Source organism: Sinocyclocheilus grahami, unplaced genomic scaffold, assembly GCF_001515645.1.
Source record: "Sinocyclocheilus grahami isolate Dianchi unplaced genomic scaffold, SAMN03320097.WGS_v1.1 scaffold93.1, whole genome shotgun sequence".
Lineage (NCBI taxonomy): Eukaryota > Metazoa > Chordata > Actinopteri > Cypriniformes > Cyprinidae > Sinocyclocheilus > Sinocyclocheilus grahami.
In genome coordinates, this window is record NW_015505272.1 from 688,443 (window position 1) to 711,129 (window position 22,687).

At 37.7% G+C, this 22,687-nt stretch overlaps 1 protein-coding gene across 1 annotated transcript; it reads left to right on the plus strand.

Moving 5' to 3' along the window:
• The first annotated feature begins 11,842 nt into the window (after positions 1–11,842).
• On the plus strand, positions 11,843–22,459 carry LOC107587502 (RGM domain family member B-like). The gene is made up of 3 exons (XM_016275303.1): positions 11,843–12,307; positions 17,476–18,002; positions 21,029–22,459. The coding sequence occupies exons 1-3, from the start codon at positions 12,202–12,204 to the stop codon at positions 21,701–21,703; spliced, it is 1,308 nt and encodes a 435-aa protein (XP_016130789.1). The 5' UTR covers positions 11,843–12,201; the 3' UTR covers positions 21,704–22,459.
• Positions 22,460–22,687: the final 228 nt, after the last annotated feature.

Here is a 22,687-nt window from a genome sequence, read left to right on the forward strand (position 1 = left end):
CTGAAAACCATAAAGCATGAGTGATTTGGTGTTTTTAAAGTGATGCTGTAGAGTTCGAGAATAACAGTAATGGCTGCTGTGCATTTGGATTTAAGCTGTTGCCAGAAACAAATGATATACACATGTGTAAAAAGAGACTCTGAGTTTTGCTTTTTAAACAGCAGTTTAAAGTCATTAATAAACAATCCCTGTCTTAAAGTGAATGCTAACGCTGATATTGTTTCCAGAATGGACCTTTATAGGGAGAGAACTGCAGATCTTCTGATGCTGACTCAAAGAGACAATGTCTTCAGTTTCACTTATTGTTCCAGAATCATTGATTTCAATTGACAGGCTGATTAAAAATTCACATCTATTAATTATTTAGGATGTTATTCCAGCTATCAGATCCTTGGAAATCTTATGAGACGATGTCAGCTTGTCATAATCAGCAAAGTCCAGCTAATAACCTTACTTTAAACTAATAACTCCGCAGTATTTGTCTGCACACGTCTGTGTGAATTCACACAAATCTGATTTTCCATGGTACATTTGTTTCTCAGAATAAGCTACAAATGAATTATAAATAAATGATGGTTGCTCGACTGAATCTTATGGGATTTTCTGAATCTAATACACTCATAAAAAATAAACACAGGGATATTTTAGGGGAAAAAAGAACACATTTCTTAATATGAATAGGATGGTTCACTTTAAAGGAGCACTGCACTATTTTTGAAAATATGCTCATTTTCCAACTCCCCTAGAATTAAACAGTTGAGTTTTACCGTTTTCGAATCCATTCAGCCAATCTCTGGGTCTGGCGGTAGCACTTTTAGCTGTAGCTTAGCATAGATCATTGAATCTGATTAAACCGTTAGCATCTCGCTCAAAAATGACCAAAGAGTTTCTATATTTTTCCTATTTAAAACGTGACTCTTCTGTAGTTACATCGTGTACTAATGTAAATTTCATTTCGTGGAAAATGAAAAGTTGCAATTTTCTAGGCCGATATGGCTAGGAACTACTCTCATTCTGGTGTAATAATCAAGGAACTTTGCTGCCATACTATGCAGCAGGCGCAATGATATTACGCAGTGCCTGAAAATAGTCCCCAGCATGCTCCCTGTGCATAACGTTGGTTATGTTGACGGAAGTTAGCCTATTTTCAGGTGCTGCGTAATATCATTGCGCCTGCTGCATAGTATGGCAGCAAAGTTCCTTGATTATTACACCAGAATGAGAGTAGTTCCTAGCCATATCGGCCTAGAAAATTGCAACTTTTCATTTTCCGTCAGTCTTAGTACACGATGTAACTACAGAAGAGTCAAGTTTTAAATAGGAAAAATATAGAAACTCTTTGGTCATTTTTGAGCGAGATGCTAACGGTCTAATCAGATTCAATGATCTATGCTAAGCTACAGCTAAAAGTGCTACCACCAGACCCGGAGATCGGCTGAATGGATTCAAAAACGGTAAAACTCAACTGTTTAACTCTAGGGGAGTTGGAAAATGAGCCTATTTTCAAAAATAGTGGAGTGTTCCTTTAATTTGTTTTTGGGTTTTCTAAACGGAGTCCTGGAGGACAGAACAACAGATGCTGCACCATAAAGGAAAACACACAAATACAAATCTAGACTAAAAATGATTTCTAAAAAGGCTACTAAACAAAATTTTGCCAATTAAAACCAGTTTATAAAAGAATGGTCTGGTTTCAGGGAATAACTGGCCAACTTTGACGAAATCACACAGCTTATCTGCGTTTTATTGAATTTATCACAACCAAAAACCAGAAACAAAAGGTGGCTAGTAATGCAGAAGTCTCTTGGCTAAGCTCTCTAGTGCCAGCTGTGAGGAATTCAGCTCGAGTCATTTGTTGGCTCATCTCCCCTTCATGGAGCCTGGTGACAATGTGGCAAGTGTTGAGGAAGTGGGCGGGAATAGCTCTGCTCAGCAGCCCTTTGGGAAGCACACTTGTCTCAACACCAGCCCTGTGGAACTGACAGACACACACACACACACACACACACACACCTCTGCTGCCTCCACTCATATTCCAAGAACTTGCCTGACAAATATCAAGACACATTATAAACATCCACCTCAAAAGCTTTTCTGACTGATACTGTATAAACTATGAGTCTTAACAGCAGATTTGCTCAGTTAGTTTGCTTTTGAAATCAGAGCAGAGTAAACCGGTGCAGACTGGTTATTTTCATCAGAGTGCAAACTATTCCCAAAGGGTCTGAGGAATTTTGACATCTGCCCCGGCACACATGGGAGCACAGATGTGTGGAGAACTCCTGAACAGCAAATCCCACATTTCCTGTGTTTTAAAGTAACGGGGGTATTTGCATTGGTGATTGGAGTTCTGGAAAAGAGGTTACAATCCCAGCAGACATGAACTTAATGTGAATGGGTCCCAGGCTATCGGCACTTTTAACTTGCTTGTACAGAAAGATGGTTTGGGTTTAAAACTACTACAGACACGTAATTCGATGTCTGTGCTTTAAGGCTGCATGGGGCAGTGTGGTACATTATGGGTTGTGGGTAAATCTATTGAATCATAGTGTAATCTACCCACAGCAATAAATTTAATTTGTGTATAAATCTTTACTAATAAAATGCATTAACAACAGTTTGTTTCAGCCATTGATTTCGATTGGCTGAGCAGAGTTCGTAGAGAGCTGTTAAACAGTGCAACAACAGAACTGTCAAGGACTTTTCACTGTTTGTATTTTGGCCTTCGAATGAAGTCGAAATCATACTTAAAAGTTACAGGCACATGAATGACCAAACAAAGTTGTATTTACAATTGGGAAACACAGAATTCTACTCGATACCACAATTTTGCATAGTTATTTCCATTTACCATGCTGTAGTTATTTTAATTCAGCAAATCATTCACTTTTCACAATTTATGCAAATTTTTTTTGTTCCATTTTATTTATTTTTTCATAGATGCCACGTATAAATAAATCATCAAAATTAAAATTATAATTTTATATACATAAGGTGAAATATACAAATATTAAACAAAGTAAAAATGAGAGAAGACTAAAAACCACAATATAGAGAAAGTTTGGTGTTTGTAAGTGTTAAGTGGATGTGCATAAGAAAACGACCTTTAAAGATGTACTGTAATTGAAATCTACACATACAAAGACAAAGTGCAATAGTTAAATGTGTATTTTCTTTCCACTAGTCTGAAATAAGTTTTGGATGTTATGGAATTCAAAGAGATTAAAATCTCAAAATTGACCGGTTTGTGAAAAAACAATGGTTTTGTTTTTAGTGTCTTGCCTTAAGGATCGAAACAAGTGACCGCTGTAATGAGTGCAGTCATTGAATCATTGTCTGATTGATTTCAGTTAGTTCGATTTGGAAATGGAAGGTATCCGGGGTTACCAAATCTGCATAATAAAACCATCCCAATGGCTAATCAAAACTACCCTAATGAATAATTAATCTAGCACAAATACCAAAACAGAACATATGCCACTCCCATACCTAAATATATTTTACAATCACTATCATTGCATTACAAACTATGTCAACTCGAAAATCTTTGAATAGTAGTAATCACAGATAGACTAAATCATCTTACCTCAAGATTGACAGCTGGTGAACAAAATCTTTCAGTGGAAGAGGAAATCCTTTGTTTTTAAACTACTTGAAAAGTAAATTTACATTTTACAATTGGGGAGACCTGCCAATTTGTTACCATGAAAATGAAAACAGACACACACAGGCTCAGTACCAGTACCCCTCTCTTTCAAAAATCTTACCATCTAGCACAGTTTTAGCATTGGTAGAATATAAATTCGGTAGATTGGGTAAAATATTCCAACACACACATTTCTGTCAAATATAATTTATGCAATATGTCAAACCTTTAACCTATGGGTAAAAAAATCTACCCCGGCAACAGTTTAAAAGTAGCCCAATTCCACAGGAAAATTGCAGACTCTGCAACCTTGAAGGTATCATTGAATTTGTCAGAATAATAATGAATGTGTCAGCAGTGTTTGGGAATTAATCGGTGATATAAAACCATTAGCAATGAATTGTCATTCACGGAGTATCTTTCTAATGCCATCTATGGAATTATGTTGCATTTCTACCAGGAAAATAAACTGAAATCCACTGGAGAGCAATACATATGTGATGAATATGTTTGTGAACGGCACGGCTCTCTGCCAGATACTGATGAGAGTCTATGAGACATTATCGCCAGAGGCCCATAAGGTGCAGTGATCTTCTTATGGCTGTGCATCACAAACTGGAATTCAACATCACCATCAGCATGATTGTGGTCATGGTCAAACAGTGAGTATTTGCAGTATCTGATACACCACTGCTGAAACATAATCCACACGTCTTGCACGTTACATCTTGTATAGTCAACCTTGAAACGCTCTTAATAAAGAAAGACATTTTCTTACATTGTCTTTCCAGTCAAAACAATGCTTTTTTTATCACAATTTCTGCAATTAAAAAGTGTTCTGCTTCATTAATGGAAAAAACAGTGTGCTCAGCTCTATCCTGATCCAGATTGACAGCTGTCTTTATTCTACTGTCATTACCCGGGCTATGGTATATTGCCCACACATTTGGTGTCTGCACCACAAATGAAAGCAATCCAATGTTGCTTCTAAAAGAGGTATTTAATATTATAATTACGACAGAGACCCGTCTTCGGAGCCCAAACCTCCATACAGTGCTTTAAGAATAGAAGCTTGGCTCATACTGAACTTATGCATTAAACATGAAACCCATATGTTGGGTAGTGAAGACTGCTGTCCCAGGAGGCAGCGGTAGATGGTGTGCTGAGGCTGGGGCTGCATGAGGGGGTTTCTATTGATGCACTGTGGGGGAAAAAAAAAACAAGGATTGAAGTTGTCAGTTGTGCTATATTTGCATATCTATGGAGTCAGGGGGTTGTTTTTTTATTCAGACTGTGATTTGACTCAAGCACCGACACAAACAAATACAGGTGAATTTATGCTGTGGGTCTTGGCCTGAAATCTGACTGATAACCCTGTTTGGTCAGAATGCACTGGTTATGCGTTATATATGAGTGTTGGAGGTTTTTCTTCTGGATAGCATGGAATAAAAAGAGAATAGAAAAAGACAGAGATGAGATGGTGCTGGAGCCTGGTCAAAAGATGAAGATAATGTATGATCAACAGGGATGTCAACACGTTGTACTAATTAATTCCCTGGTCACTATGGCCTAAATCGAAGAAACAAATGAACTGTGGGACAGTTCTTTCACACGAAGAGCAAAATCTACAGAAGAACAGAAAAGGTACTAGTGATTTTCTGCCAGGACCTTATCCGTTACAGACATTTTCTTTAACCCAAAAACACAACACAATACAATGTGTAATCCAAATTATGGGTAAAAAAGGGTTCTGTAATTCTGTGGAATACAAAGGGATATATAAAAAAAAAGAATTATAATAATTCTTTTTTTTTTCAAATTTTTTGGTGACAATCCTTTTAAGCATTATCACATGAGCCACACGAGTGATCTGACCACATGTAATCGCAACCGTGCAGATTTTCAATAAAATGTGAGTGTGATGTTAGCCATTTTGTTTTTTTTTTGTTTTTTTTGCTGTCAGCAGAAATTGTTACCCAAAAAATACCCAGTCATTAAAGTCAGCATGAATTGCAACACATTTTACCTCTACAATATGATGTAGTAGTTCTGAGTGAATCAGGATATAAGAAGGGAAAAAATTATCCTTAAGGAACTGATTGAGGGGCAAAAGTGGTGTTACAGACCAAACTGAAGCCAGCTCGGCTCCAGGTTTTCATGCTCACGGATGAGAGAAACCCCACTACAAAAGATCCTGAAGCAATAAAACACAAAACCTCGTCACTTCAGCTCTGCTTTTGAAAGTTGAGAACACAGACAAGCGAAATATGATAAATAATATTAAAAGACAGAAGAAGACCAGAATTAACTGTTGTATAAAAAATTGTTGTTGCACAGCATTTTTTTTATCAGCACGCAGTGACCATTTTGTGAACTTGCCAAAGAACATTCAATCCCATTTGGAAAATCACATGTCTGTGCCGAATATAACAGCACTGGATGCATTGCATATTTTCAGTAATTGCTTTGGCTGAGGCGGTGCTCACTGAACGCTACTGTCCGCGGCTTATAACGGTTTCATTTTTGCCAGGTGCTGTTGCAAAGCCAACACCTGTGGAGTTGTGTAAGGCTCTCTTGTGCGACTGTGGTAAATGCCTTCACTGCCAAAAACTGAGCAGAAATGCAAGAGATGTGCCTCATTAGCTTTTTCTTCAGCTGCATTTTTTCAGACTTTCTATGTGTGTGCTTAAGAGAGAAAGAGAGAGCTTGTGTATTCGGCCAAGCCTTCCAGGAGGAGGCGTACGCGCGCTCCAAGCACATGGGCGCGTGCTCGTGTTTTCGTATTAGCGAGTGTGCCTGTCTGTGTATGACTGTAGCCACGCAGTACCTTCTAGAGGGACCCTGCAGCAGCACAAAGAGAACCTTGTCTTGAGGTGTCACAGAACAGTATGTATCAGACACCATATTAAATGTCCCCTAAGCATAGAGGAAGTCTAGCGAGGGGTGAGGCCTTGCCAGGGAGCCACCAAAGAGGCTTTTGACAGTGGCCAAAACAGATGACTGGGAACGGGGAAACAAGGTCAAAGAACACCGAACACACTCTCTCCGCTCCTCTCTCCTCACTACATTCGATACGATTGAGCATCATCTGATGTTTGCCTCTCTTTTTAATTAAAACGGATGCTTTGGAATAGGAGCTTCGTTGTTTCCCCCCAAAGGTGCTTAAGGGGGGGGAAGTAAAGATAAAAGAGTGGCTTTGTGTCTGGCCGCTGAATGAAAGGAACCACTGTGTTGACTGCTCCAAACAAGACCAATCAAAGATAACCTGTGTTCGAATGATAAGAGCTACACCGTTGGTTCAATGACATGTATCTACATGGAGGTTTGATAACTTTTGGTAACACGACCTTTGGGTGGTCCCATCGGCGTGATTATGGTCGCCACAATGCGTGCAGGACCCTCTTATGTGTTTTCCAGCTCTATCTGCTGTAATCAAACGCTCTGGTCCTTTACTGGGTGATTTGTTGATCACAATAATGAAAACTCATTAGAATGGTTAATTTAGCATGCTTCATTTAGTGCGCTTCTTTCTACGCTGTACATTAAACACAGCAAGAGCCTTCGCAAAATGAGGTGGAGTAATTCCTAATGGCAAAACGAATGCCGTCTGTGATTATACATCGTTTATCCTTGTACACGTCAAATTAGTGTCAAATCAGTGAGCCCGATTGTGTTGTTAAATCAAAATATCCAGTTTCTAAAGCAAGATTTTGTAGGTCAACCTCAAGAGTGATTCTGACAGTAGATGTATTATACATTAAACATGTACAGCTGCAGAACAAGGGTGCCTGCTGGGACGCGGAGGGGCTGTAAGACTATCCCGTTGTCCTCTTACCGTGGAGGGCATGGCACAGGGCTTGCCTTTTTCTCTGACTGACATGAAAGTCTCAGGCAAGTTCAGCCATGTTGCCTTGATGTTGTCACTGAGCTGAAATGTTAGGGTCAGCTCTTTGTGGGAGTTGGGTTCAGACTCCGGCCCTTCCTCTTGCAGCTGTGCGGAGGGTTGTTGTCCGGAGATGGTATGCTCTCAAGCTTGTCTATTGACGTATTAGGAGAAGTGCAGCTAGGCCAGCTGGACAGACAAAGCACAGTAAATAAGACTGGCCTAGAGCCCAATGCCCAACGGTACTGACAAAGGAAATCTGTGTTTCAAAAATGTTGTTAAAAATAGGAATTAATGCATAGAATTACCGATATAGATTTCCTATTGAGGTTATTAGCTCCACTATAAATCTGTTTTGCATAGATTTAGCAAATCACCAAGCAAACAAGCCATCTATCTATCTATCTATCTATCTGAAAATGAGAATTAACTTTTTTACCGTCACATGAAAATCCCAATCACAAATATTCCTACTGGAATGACCGAAATTTGCCTGTGAAATTTCGCAGCACACTGGTAAATGTGATCATACTGTATTGTTTAAGTCATCTGTAAAAAAAATTTTTTTAAAACACACACATTAAAATTGCAATTAACACATTGTTGTTGTTTTTTTCTTATTATGGACGTTATAGGTTATTAAATATTTAGAATTCGTTTTTATTTTTTACTTTTTCTGTTTTCATTTTGTTTTGAGTAATTTGTGTCTTTTTTAAATATATATAATCTAAATATTCCCTCACAGTTTAATAGTAATGACTTTATGAATTTCTTCACTGATAAAATAGATAACATCAGAAATACAATAACAAATGTAGATTCTACAGCGTATAATACTTCAGCTTCATTCATCGCACCAAAAGATAAAATGGCTACCACCTTGTTAATTTAAATAGGGGAGTCAACTCAACTATCACCAGTAAAATATGGAGTGCCACAAAGATCTGTCCTAGGTCTGATTTCTGCTGCCAGCTCGTTTTCAAGAATATGCCTGCATAATGTTAAACAAGACTTCACTTTAAACCTTAAAATAAATAATATTTCTGCAATCTTTTAACCTTTACTTGTCATATAATGTTAACTTTGATTGTCATGGGCCGCAAAAGGCGTTTTTTCCCAACATGTGACTAACTATAGAACTATAAAATATACCAAAAACGCAACATAATTACGAAATGAAACAATTTTACTCGTGCGCTGTAATCCAAATCCATACGACTGCGAGGAACAGACCCAAATCCAAGCCTTTATTCGGCGATCTTCTTCTCCATCCCGAGCAGCGAGTCCAGTAACCTTGAGCAGCAAAACCCGCGCTGACTGACGCGCTCTTTACAAATTCAAATGTTGCCGCTTCAGACGACAGGTTTTACGGCAGGATAATCGAACGCTCATTGGCTCTCGCCTGCATTCGTCACAGATTGCGACATGCTGTGTTTCTGGTGAGGTGTGTTTGAATGATGCGCGTTCCTTCACGAGTTCACGGAGTGGATCGGGAAAATTAACTGGATTTTCAGCGATTAACAACATAAATTCTGCTCTGGATCACGCAAACCTACTGTATTCTGCCAGAGAGGGCTGCGGGTGCAACGCATCATTTGGATTACATTTGGTGCTGCTTTTGACATTTTTGCAATAAATAAAAGATTGTAATTGCATTTATCTGTCTGTCATGTTTTTTTATACTGTACATAAATGTTTAGGTTTATAGGAGTGGGATTAGAGACTATAAAAATATTTTAATGCTATATTGTTACTAAAATTTTTATTTTCCTGCATATTTCGGTCATTTGCGTTTTATATCCTTTTATATTCGCTATAAAATGTGTAGGTTAAGGGGTCTAAAAATCTAAATTGCGTATTAATAAAATTATAAAAATGCATATTCGCTGTAAAATAAGTAGGTTTAGGTTTGGAGGTAGGTTAGGGGTCTAAAAATCGAAATCGCTTATTGATAAAATGCATTGATACGAATATCTTAATGATATAAAAGATACGTAAATATTTGTACGTTTTTTTGCTAAAAAATACGTAGCAATTTGTACTTTTTAAACGTTGAAATACGTCTAAATTGTACATTTTAGCACTAATAAAAACGTACAAAAATATACGTTTTGTGCTTGTAAATGTTACGTATTAATACCTACGTATAAACATATTGCTCTTAATAGTGTTCATCGTCTGTTTGATTACGTCTTTAATTGATTTTTCCGTACATTTCTGCCATATGTACAATAACTGACAGTCACCACTGATAAGCTACCACTAAATATTGTAGAAACTTCATTTGCTGTAAAGTTGCTTTGCAACGATTTCTATCATGAAAAGCACTGTACAAATAAACTAGAATTGAATTGAATTATATATATATATATATATATATATAACAAAGGTTTTTGTTTTACTTTTTTTCAGTACATCATGTTAAACTAAATTCAATTGATAAATGTTGTCAATTTAAATTAACAACAAAAACATGGGTTCTTCATTGTTTTAGTGACTTGAAAACACCTGTTTTGAGATGAGCATGTTTTGAATCTCTGTACTAAAATTCACTTAGATATTTTCTTAGGGGTCACAATGTACCACAATGATTTTTAAGAAAAGTGTTAATGAACGCTTGCATATACCATCCATCAAATTAGCTAATGACAAATCCAATGTTTATGCCTCACAGAATTATTTTGTGGTTTGTAGGGACACTTAGAGGTTATAATAGTGACTGTCCATTGACCTATATTCAGATGTGCCAGAGGGGACCAAGCTGAGCCCCTGACATATCTGAATGCATGCTCTCCATGACCAATCAATAAGCCATTATCACTGCACTCTAAGACAATACACACTCTGTGTATCGTTTAAGCTTATGGGACACCAGCATTAGGACTCCAATATCACGCACATGCAATTTGGTCAACTTGGATATTTTCCTCACCTAAAATACATTTTGGGGCTTTTGGATGATAATTCTATAATCCGGTTCCCAAGCGGTGTCACACTAAAGTGAGAATCAGGTCAGTGTTATGACCAAAAGAAATCCAAAATCCCTCTAACTATCCACTTCTTACACCTCGCCTGATTTGTGACTGACCACTTAAGCAGTGCAAGAAAAGGAATTGGGTTAAAGGCAATAACCCTTAAACCTCCGCACTTTACACTGCTATCCCATTAAACTACTGTTCCAATTCTCTAATCAACTTACAAACAGCCTGCTTTGCCCTCTACCACAAAAACAACTAAACACAGAAGAATTTCCAGTATTATCATTTGAAACAAGGAATCCCCGTGATCCGTTTAGCACAGCATAACCCAATTTTGTGTATTTATATAAAAATGGGTTGATGTTTGGTCTCCTACGTTCTCTTTGAATTGATTTTGTATTGTATTGACAGAGTGGAGCTGGTCTTGGACTTCTAACACTGCTGCTCCCCTACTGGACGGCAGTAGCGCTGCTTTCTCTACAGAGGTTTGTGGGAGGTTTGTGGGCCCATAAATAAATACCACTTGCACTGTAGCTGTCTAGCGCAGGAAGTAGGTCTGTATTAATATCTTGTAAAGTCTTGTGGTCTTAGTATGTTATTGCTATAAATCAGCTGATGATATCATCCTATAATTGGCTCACTTTTCTTTGTCTGATTCTCATTGTGAATGTTCCTATAAACTGCAGCATAATTACACCCTTATGACTGTTTAAATCATCAATAACTTGCATAGAAGTCCATAAAGTTGTCTTATTATATTTTCCATGATACATTGTTTAAGCGGTATCTCTGTAGCAATAACTGTAATAATCAATATTTTTTTTATTGTGCCCTTTTCGTTTAATTTTTGTTAGCTTTCAGACTTTATCTTTAAGATGTAATTTATTTATTTTGTGATTGATTGTTTCAATTCAGTTTAGTTACTTTTTTTCATTTTATTTTAGATATATTTGGAGTCATGAAAGTTACATTGTTTTCCTTTATTTATCATAGTTATTTCATTTAGGTTTTGTTTACATTTTTGTTAACTGCTACAGGTTTCCATATAGCCACTGGATCTACTGATACTGTATATGTAGGCTATGTGTGTAACCTCCTTAATAAATAATCAGTGTTTGGGATGTTGATAGTATTTTGTCCTGATAGCCTGCTTTGTTTTATTCTCAAAAATATGACAGAAACAAAAAACAAAAAAAACACCTCAGGACCACTGCATCTATTTTCTCCCTGCTGAAAGTGAGAGCTTTTGCTGGGGGTGTATGGTTTAGGGGGCGGGGTTTGTGTGTATGTGTGGGCGGGGTTTCCGCTAAACTCTGTGTTAGGTTGGTTCACTATCGATCATTGGGGAAAGACGGGGCTAGATTTCCTTGTGGCGGTGAAATCTGATGTGTAGGCAACATGAATCGGGCGATTGCGGGGCGCAGATTAATTTTAGCACGTTAACAGAATTGTTTCGGACTGATTGTCTTCACCGAATACAAATTAAATAGCACTTTTCTCCCGTGCTCTAGGAAGAAGTGTTTTGGATCGGGCTTGCCAAAATCACTACTTTGTTACTCTTACGTACGGGTTGTGTTACCTAAAAGTAGTCGCGTCTTAAGAGAGTTACGCATCCCTACGCTACGTGAAGTTCGGAGAAGCGAGGCCCGATCTCTTGAACCGTGGAGTACTCTTGAGTCTCTCTGGATGGATGGATGGGTATGGGGAGAGCAGGATCTTACTACCCCGGGGCTGAGCGCCTCATCTCTCCGCTACTACATCTACTAGTGCTGTGCACCCTCTCCTCTCTCACTCACACAGGTAAACACTGTCTTAACACTTTATGCATGATTCATTGAACGCAAACAAGTTAAATGTATATTAAACACCTTTAAAAAGTCGTTTTTGTCTTGAGGGGATGTTTAATTCTCGCTTGTATAAATATAGAACGTGCTATATTATGATAGTGCTGGTTAATATACATATACATCCTCACAAAAAAAGTGGATTCTAGTTCTTTATGTGACAGTTTTACAGTCTGAGGCAGTGTCCTTCATCCGTGTCTTCTTCTTGCACAGTTATTGTAGCTTTATTTCCAATAAATGTAGTGCATTGATCTACGCGTCAATCTTGCGCTTGACTGGATTGGTTGCTTTGCAAAGGAAATTAAATATTTATGAGTGATCATAATATTAATTAATTTCGATTCGTATTCACGGGTGATTGTTTGATTCGGTTTTATTTGTTGTTTGCTTTTGTTTTTGTGATGGCAGGCAGCATGCTGTCAGTTGCAATAAGGTGGTGATCAATTGTTCACACCCATCTAGCTTTTGATCTGTTTTATTATTTATTTAGGGTTTTGCAATATTGGTAAATGTTTAACAAAGAATTAAAGTACTCCTCGGTAATAGTAAGCAAAAAGATTTGTTTGTTTATTTATGTATTTATGTACATCTTTACTAATTCCAGTTGTTTTGGTGCCATTGACCAGTTTGGACAGTCATAAATGATTTTGTTGAAATTGGGTTGGCTTCTGAGCAGGAGACTGTGAATACTACACATTTGGTGCCCTGTTTTCACTTGGCACCTTGTCAAGTGCTCCACTTTGGGTGTCCTGGCTGTAGACTGTGTTAATGCCAATGTGAATTAAGAGGATATGGAATGCTGCTGGGTGTCCATTGAGCAGTCACACCTTCATAATTAATTTAACATGGGCCCCGGGGCAGTCAGGCATTACGCACTTTGCTATTCTTCAATGAGGGGAAAAAAATTGATATGGCACAACCTGAATGTATATTTTTATTTTATTCTATTTTTAATTTTTAAACGTCATTATAGAAGAAATAAGCTAAATGTTCCATAAAATTATTAGTATTTTATATTGAGCATGAAATTTACTTAGTGTGACCATTCCAAGTGTCTGTCCCTTTCATGCTCTTGATTGGCTTCAGTTTTCGACGGCTGTACATGTTTGCTTTCTTTTCAGTGGCAATATACTAAAGTTGTAATATAATATATAGAGATCTGTGATATATTTTGAATGTTTCATTTGAATAAGGAAATAATGTTTAAATAAGGAATGTAGTATTTAAGAGAACATGCATACAAAACAGTAATTTTTTAGCAACTGCATGCTTGCTGTTCTTTGATTTCATCTTTGGCTGTTACATTTTTAAAAATTTGGCTGTATCGTCTCTCAATTGGTTTAGTCCCAAATATACATCTACCCCTCGGTGGTATTTGATTGGATTATAATCTTGGCAGAAGCGAGAGACAGTTGCAGCTGTTCAGATTCTTTTTTCTTGTTTTGTTTTTTTTTGGTTTTCTTTCTCTCTCTGTCTTTTCTCGTGTCTGGAATAGTGCTTTATTGTTTAATGATTGTATGATTTTACAGACTACCTGTAAAAAGGTGCCTTTTAAAGCTTTTAAATAGATGCTTTTGTGGTTTACTGAGATAAATCTTACTAATGCAATTACTGCACCATGTTTTCTTTTTTATTTGTCTTATGCTGTATAATAAGGTTATGAAAAGCTTGACGTTACAGATAAGAACAAAAATTAAAGGCTGACAAACCAGCAAACTAGATTCCACAGTTCAGTGCAACACAGTATGTGCTCAACATTTAAGGCTGGAGATGTCATTTAGACATTGAGTCTTGTAAACCCCACTGCTTTCTCCAGATCTCCACGTTGACTCCTGGAGAAGGCGTGGGCCTGTTGACCTCTTTGCCCTGGCCAAATTCCACATCTTGAAATTTCACTCCGCACACACTCTTTGGGCCCCTCTACAGCTGAGAATGGCTGCTCAAACGGCAGGCCACCCTGAGAAAATATTTCCAACGACTTAATAGCAACAAGGGTGCTCACTGTGCTCAAAATGAGATTTTTCTCAGGATTGCAGAAAGGAACTGAACCTGTGAAACCAACTTTGTGTTTTATCCATCCTAAGATTTACGGTGCCTTTGTGTTCTTTAGAGGAATAATATGCACTCTAAAAATTGTTTTAATAATATTTTATTTATCTGATGTTTAGTTTGTGATATTATAGATTTATTAAGTGTAAAAATATTCATTTATTTAGGTCTGTGGATATTTTAGGATTTGCCTTACATTAAACTCCTTTAAAAGATTTCTGGCATTTCAGTGTTTAGGTTCAACATTTGTCAAGACACAGAGACATTCTAACACAAAGTGTGATTTCCCCGTCTTTTTGAGGGTATGACTGGGAATTCAGTTGCACCTGGTTTTAAGGGGATTGTCAGGTGACGAGTTTCAACAAGCGACCTGCAAAAACAACTCATGTCCAGGATTGCTGTGAATTAGATTATGGACGGGTGGCAGATTTGTCGCTTTAGTTCATGCACCGAAATGTGTAGTTTCCACCTAGATACCACCCTGTTCCTCACTAAATATCATAGATTTAAAAACAGAAAGCCTTCCCAACACCTCACGCCACGCTGCTGAGAGAAACAATGGAGGCACATGCATTCGATGGACGACTAGTTCACAAATGGGCTCCATGAAAAGCCTCTCTGTTTCTCCGTGATATGTAGGACATACCTACCTAATGCGGTTACGTTCGCAGCACGGCCTTTGTGGTTTCATACCCTTGCCCATTTACCAGGGTCATGATTCTTTATTTTGGAGCAAACGGCTGTTTGTTGGTCCATGGATATTACTTGGTGCGCATCTGCTTCGAGCATCCGCTCGGACTATAAATGGGAATGTGCCGGAGATGGCTTTGTCTTGCATGCCTTGCCAAGTATTTGAGTTTTTTTGTTCGGGTATGACTGGGAATTCAGTTGCACCAGGTTTTAAGGAGATTGTCAGGTGACGAGTTTCAACAAGCGACCTGCAAAAACAACTCATGTCCAGGATTGCTGTGAATTAGATTATGGACGGGTGGCAGATTTGTCGCTTTAGTTCATGCACCGAAATGTGTAGTTTCCACCTAGATACCACCCTGTTCCTCACTAAATATCATAGATTTCAAAACAGAAAGCCTTCCCAACACCTCACGCCACGCTGCTGAGAGAAACAATGGAGGCACATGCATTCGATGGACGACTAGTTCACAAATGGCCTCCATGAAAAGCCTCTCTGTTTCTCCGTGATATGTAGGACATACCTACCTAATGCGGTTACGTTCGCAGCACGGCCTTTGTGGTTTCATACCCTTGCCCATTTACCAGGGTCATGATTCTTTATTTTGGAGCAAACGGCTGTTTGTTGGTCCATGGATATTACTTGGTGCGCATCTGCTTCGCGACATATTTTTTTTTTATATAATTTTATAATTTTATAATAAATATATCATATACTTTTATGACGATTTTACAATCTGAACTAACTGTCATTAAAAAAGCCAAATTGTCTGATATTTTAAGAGGTTTATTGACCTTGAGGCAGTCATGGATCCTTTCTATTTTTTTATGCAAGTTGCTTGTACCACACAACTTTATTAGTTAAAGGCACAATATGTAAGATTTTTTTATTAAAATATCCAAAAACCAGTAGAACAGTGACATATATTTTGCTGACTTGTGTACTTACATTATCCCAAATGTTTCGAAGAATGTTTAAATCCAGAGAAATAAGCAATTTTAACTAGTGACACAGACCGTGTCCATAGTGTCATTGTGTCGCCTGCCAATGACGTCATAACCCCTCGATTTCCGGTTTTGTTTTGTAGAAAACATGGAAACACCAAAGACTCTTTAATATGTTGTGCTTTTTAATAGACCGGTGACGACCACACAGAGTAGCATAATAACAGAACTTTCAAACGTATCTAGTATGATAAAACAGCGCTGCTTTTTTTCCCACACATACGCACGACCGGAAGGAGCGGAAGCGGTCGACTGTGGCATAATAAAAACTCCGCTGCTTTCGAGCCATGTGTCACGCTCGTTCAGCGGCCTCGTTTCTCTTCGACGGCTTTCAGCCTCACTCTGCTTCATTCTACTAGATTAATAAATCATTAGCTCATCCATGAACATGATTTCTGCCCGAGACACGTCGGATTGCATCGGTTGTGGGGATGAAGATGACAACTCACACTCAGTCACGGCATCATCAAACTACGCCTTTGTCTCTTTGTTTATTTTGAATACGCGCCCTCTAGCGGTGAAAATTACATATTGTGCCTTGAAATGCTCTGATAAGCAGTTATTTCAAATATAAATAATATTATATCAAAACTGCTTTAATGTCCTTCATTGTTTTTTAAAGAAATAATAATAAAATAGCATGTCAAACCATTTAATAGGATTTTTCTTTTAAGAATTAAATTTTGAACTCTTTTTTTATTTTTCTTTATTATGGTATCAGGACAGTTGTATCATAATGACTTTTTTTGAAAAAATATTCAAATGAAATTAAAAACGCGCTCATCATTGAAGAGGTGTATTCAAGTTGATCATTATATATATATATATATATATAGTTCAGTCATGAAACTCTAGATGGCGCATTCTAACGGGGTGTTAACGTAACTGATGATATTCAGAGAGTTAAGCAACTTGGCACAAGCTGATTGGTTCATGCTGCATATGCAGCCAATGAGCGTACTGCCTTGCATTTATATGGCTGGCTAGCATTCACTTGAGATTCCTGCAGCGCGCTTTCAGAGTTCTCTGAAACCCTCCACCTTCCCCAGCTCCACCTGTATAGATCTGCTACGGGGTTATTTTATATGCTATTTGTGCAGCAGCAGTATGTCTTAAATACTCATGGCACCGTATCGCCATATGCATTGGCAAGTTCCTGTACTTGCTTGCAGCAGCAGCAATAATCTACAACTACAGCAATAACCAACAGCAGCAGCGTAGCAGATCTGTTCCGCCAAGACCAAATACATTAACATTGTCATATCCATCACCATGCTAAAATGTTCAGAGAGTTGTCATGATTGAAGTATGATTAGAATGATTTATAATATTTTTTCAAGTTGGTTTTCTGAAATGAAGATTCGTTGTGTCGTTTCTCAGGTGAGAGCCAGGTCCAGACTCCACAGTGCCGTATCCAGAAGTGCACCACTGACTTCGTCTCTTTCACTTCTCATCTTAACCCTTCACTGGATGGCTTTGATACTGAGTTCTGCAAGGCGCTACGAGCCTATTCCGCCTGCACCCAGCGCACATCCAAGAGCTGCAGGGGAAACCTGGTCTTCCACTCTACCGTGCTGGGCATCAGTGACCTCATGATCCAGAGGAACTGCTCCAAAGACGGGCCCACGTCGTCTACCCATCCCGTCATCCCCATTGAGCCATGCAACTATCACAGCCGCCATCACCAAGCATCACTGCCCGGAACAAGGACTGGGGCTCCAGAGCACCCACGACCAACCTACCTGTTCTGTGGCCTGTTTGGGGACCCTCATCTTAGGACTTTCAAAGACCATTTTCAGACCTGTAAGGTTGAAGGGGCATGGCCCCTCATTGATAACAATTACCTGTCAGTGCAGGTCACAAATGTTCCAGTGGTATACGGATCCAGTGCCACAGCAACCAATAAGGTGAGTTGTTTTCTTATTTATTATAGAATTATTTTGTCTTTTTTAATGTGGAGAATTGTTTGCTGATTTCTTTGGAAAAAGCTGATTAGTTTGTCAGAAGTGTCTCAGACATACAGCATATGTTGCAAAAAATTAAAAAATAAAAATAAAAGGTTTGTAGGACATCACTTTATAATTTAGTTCATTACAGTGTTGTTAATGTTAACTAAAACTAAAACCAAAATTAAAAGTAACATTGTGCCCCACTTACTTTCATGGTATGAGCAAAAAAACATTTTTCAAAAATCTTCTTTTGTGTTCCATAGAAGAGAAAAAATCATAAGCTTTGGAATCCCATGTGTTTTATGTTCAAATGTGTAGTTTTCCGTTGAACTACTGAGTACTTTGACACACTGTTGGTATTGTTAACTAAAACTATTAAAAATAGTTTTCGTTAATTGAAATAAAGCTGAAATAAAACTCAAACTTAAAAAACTAAACCGAAAATTAAAAATGTTGCCTTGACAACTAACTGAAGATTAATAAAACTAAACTGAACTATAAGTAAAACTAAGTAAAAACAAACAAAAAAAATGGCAAAACACATAACAAATTGAAACTGAAAATATATGAAAATAAAAGAATAAATATTAAAATAGTATATGAATAATATGAAAATAACACTGGTTCATAAACTTTGAACTAACAATAAATAATGTTTTCTTTACAGAATTTATTAATCGAGGTTAATTTGATAATTTTTTTTTAATTGTTAATTCACATTAATTCAAAATGTTCATTTATACAAATTGAAATGGTAAAAACATATTCGTATTTTTCATAATGCTAGAAATTAGCATTAACCAAGTCAAACAGATCCTGGAAATGTATTGTTCATTGTTATTTCAGAGCTTGAAACTTATGAGCCGAATTTGATCCTAGACATATGAAATTGAAGTTTTTCTTTTTTGTTTCTAATAAAAAATTTAAAATGTTGTCACATTGTGCAATGTTGCATTGTTTTTATCTTTGTTTGAAGTGTATAATGTCTCTATATATAAGACTATATGGATAAGATTATCAGAAAGAGCTGCAGAAAGCAGATAAGACTTACAACTTTCAACTTTGACCAAGTATTCACAGGTGCAAGTTAAACAAAGCAAACAGCTCTAGTCTTATGACTTACACTTGTGACCAACGTGTCTGTGAAATGCTAATATCATTAATGACTGAATGAAGCCTGCGCTGTGGCGTGACCCATAATAAGGTCACTTTGAAAGAAGCCTCTGTCTTCATTTCTCCTAGTTTGGGGCTTATAGTCAAACACTCAAAACAAACCCGCTTATACACACCCATTTCAGACCCATTTCAAATATGCTGATGCAGAATATTGACTGCTAGCGATCATGTTTACAGATTTTTATAACCTGAAGTAACTGGAAGCTTGTGAATATTACAGCCTGAGCAGACTGCATTCGTCAGATACTTGCTTTTCCTTCTCAAGTTTAAACAGTTGAGCTCATCAATGGACAGATGTGGCTTCAAATGCTAAGTTTGGCCGCCGATGCTAATTACCTCTCATTTGACCCCTTGACCTTGAAGGTGGGGAGCCATTATTAAACATTTGCAAGTAATTATTAGCACACACTGCTTAACTGAGGCCTTTTCAGCTGCCTCACCTTATGGCCAACTGGTCATCATTTTTCATCCTTGTCCTGTGTACAAAGCTGCTATTCATCCGCCGCTAATGTAACACCACACTTTTTGTTAGCCAGTGCTTTTGCTTCCCACAAGTCTTAAGAGTTTCACAGTATAAGGACTGTATACTGGCTGCATTTTATGGTTAACACTTACAGGGCGAAAGAGTTTGTGGATTTGTAAATACAGATCTTCTTGTTTTACCACGATAAAGTAATTCAAATGTTTAGTCCCGGGCATAAAACCACTTTTGTCCTTTACAGCTGAATTGTGTTATTATTTTCAGCATTAATAAACATTCTCCTATCCCAGTCTAATATCCAGAGAGTAAAAAGGCCATTTGTAGGTTGATTGCTCCAAAAACTAACACTGTGGTGCTATCAAAACATTCCTCTTTGTTGACCGGACCAACAGAGCAACATTGACTCAACAAATGGTATGTGTTTGTGGCGAGACTATCTATTTGGCTAGCTAACGGCAGATATGGAGAATGTTCAGGAAACCAGTTTGAAAACAGTCATTATTTTGGCAATTCCCATTTGTTATTACAAGTCTAAAAAAGAACTAATAACTTTTACATTTAATCAGTTTTTATTTGGGGGGGGCCTTTTGGTGGGTCTTAATAACAGTATTAATGCATGTTTTTTATTGTTGTAATCTTTTGATCGTTTAGTTTTTTTATGTTAAAAAAAGGAAACCAATAAGAAAAACAATGGTGTATCCATATTGATATTGGTCATAAAAGCAAATCAGCTATTCTCAGCTCTTGGTGCAGAATATTTGCGCTTTACCAGCAAGGCTGCAATAAATAGAAGTAACACCAGATCTTTTCTTCTGAATTTTGATATATTAGAGTGAAACAGATTATCAAAAAACTCAAGCAGACTATATGATTGGTGAAGTCCAGCAGTCTGTTATTTCACCAGAAGATCTAGTTGTCAAAATTTGATTTAAAAAGTACAAGGTAAAAAAAGAAAAATGGAAACATATGCATGAATGAATCATCACAATTAGATCAATAACATAGCAAATCAGCTATTCTCAGCTCTTGGTGCAGAATATTTGCGCTTTACTAGAGTGAAACAGATTATCAAAAAACTCAAGCAGACTATATGATTGGTGAAGTCCAGCAGTCTGTTATTTCACCAGAAGATCTAGTTGTCAAAATTTGATTTAAAAAGTACAAGGTAAAAAAAGAAAAATGGAAACATATGCATGAATGAATCATCACAATTAGATCAATAACATGCATTTAGAAAATAGATATGGTGAATATCCATTTTATGTCAACTTGAATGTTTTTAGTGAATATTGGAGTTTTTAACTATGCTCTCTGTGCTTCTTTTAAGGTCACAATAATCTTCAAACCATACCAAGAATGCACGGACCAGAAGGTCTACCAGGCCGTAACAGACGACCTTCCAGCCGCTTTTGTGGACGGCACCATCAGCGGGGGTGATAGCGAGACCCGCAGCATCTGGATCCTGGAGAAGTCGCCAGGTTGGCACGTAGAGATCCACGCCGCGTACATTGGTGTCACCATCATCGTACGCCAGCAGGGCCGTTACCTGACGCTAGCCATGCGAATGCCGGAAGAGCTCGCCATGGCCTTCGACGAAACGCAGGACCTGCAGCTTTGCATGAACGGTTGTCCCACGTCAGAACGCATCGACCAAGAGGGACATCTTCAGCTGCCCATGCTGGGCCTCCAGCAAGCCAGGTTTCAGCAGCAGGCGAGGGTCGAAGCCCAGAGAGGGCTCTTCACCCTCGAAAGCGCCTCCAGGAAGTGCAGGGAGCAGCTGGAGGTTAAGGACATCTATTTCCACTCCTGCGTGTTTGACCTGCTCACCACAGGAGATGCGAACTTCACCACTGCCGCCTACAATGCCCTGAAGGACATGGAGACTCTGCACCCCAAGAGGGAGCACTGGCATATTTTTCCTAACTCAGCCACTGGGCTGAGGCCGTTTTCATTGCTCCTCATTGCACTGCTAACCGGCTTCCTCATCACTGTGCTTTTATAATGTGTACAGTGTTTTGATAACTGTTTCGAAGAAGAAAACCAGACTGTAAAAAGTATTGTATATACTGTCTGTGCGGAGAATGAATGTTAGAATACGAACCTTCATTAGACTGTACATTTTGTGTAAGTCATGTTTTCAAGAGAGCTGAATATTGTAGAGTGAATTTTTTGAGATTTCATGTTTTTTGTCCTCAGGAGAGGAAATCTTAATGGAAGCACTTTATTTTTATTTTATTATTTAGTTTTTTTGCAACTAGAAAACAGTGTTCCACGGAACCAGTGCTCAATAATATAGCACTCTGTGCTTTTTCTTTGTTACATTTCTGTAAGTCTCTATACAAAGGGTACTTACCTCACCATCTTGCTCTGTAGAACTGTTAAACATATTTCACAATGTGGCTGGCGTAGTGATTGATTGTGTGCTAGAGGTTTAAAGAAGGATCATGTTGACTAGACTTTCACTTTATTTGTATTTTTAGTTCTGGTACTCAGATGTGGAGTCACGTTGATCAGCAAAAACAAAGTGAAGAATTCAGGCGAACGCAGCAAACGTAGGTTGAAGTGCACTTAAGTCAGAAATTCGGATGGGAATTGAGCATGGGCATTGTTGGGTATTGGAATTTCAGCCCATTTTATAAATGACAATCAGAACTTTAGCTTGGTACAAAGTCTACCTAATGTACGACAAAACATCAATCCTGAAGATTGCGCTAATGAAAAAATACTATAGTAATTTATAGTAAATACTGTAGTGTTTTTGAACCATACTATAGTACAGTGTATTATACTGTATATATTATAGTATTTACAACACTTTTTCATGAATGCTACAGCATACTGTAGTATTAACTACAGTGATCTGATAAACGGTAATAAATACTGTAGTATACTTTAGTTTTTACTACAGTAAACTGTAGTGCATTGTAGTATAATATAAAATATAAACTTAGTACAGTATTGGGTAATTTGTTTATATTACTATAGT

Coding starts and splice junctions, on each gene's coding strand:
- LOC107587502 (XM_016275303.1), top strand. CDS start 12,202: ATGGGTATGGGGAGAGCAGGATCTTACTACCCCGGGGCTGAGCGCCTC. Junction 12,308..17,475: donor CTCCTCTCTCACTCACACAG/GTAAACACTGTC, acceptor GTCGTTTCTCAG/GTGAGAGCCAGGTCCAGACT. Junction 18,003..21,028: donor GTGCCACAGCAACCAATAAG/GTGAGTTGTTTT, acceptor GCTTCTTTTAAG/GTCACAATAATCTTCAAACC.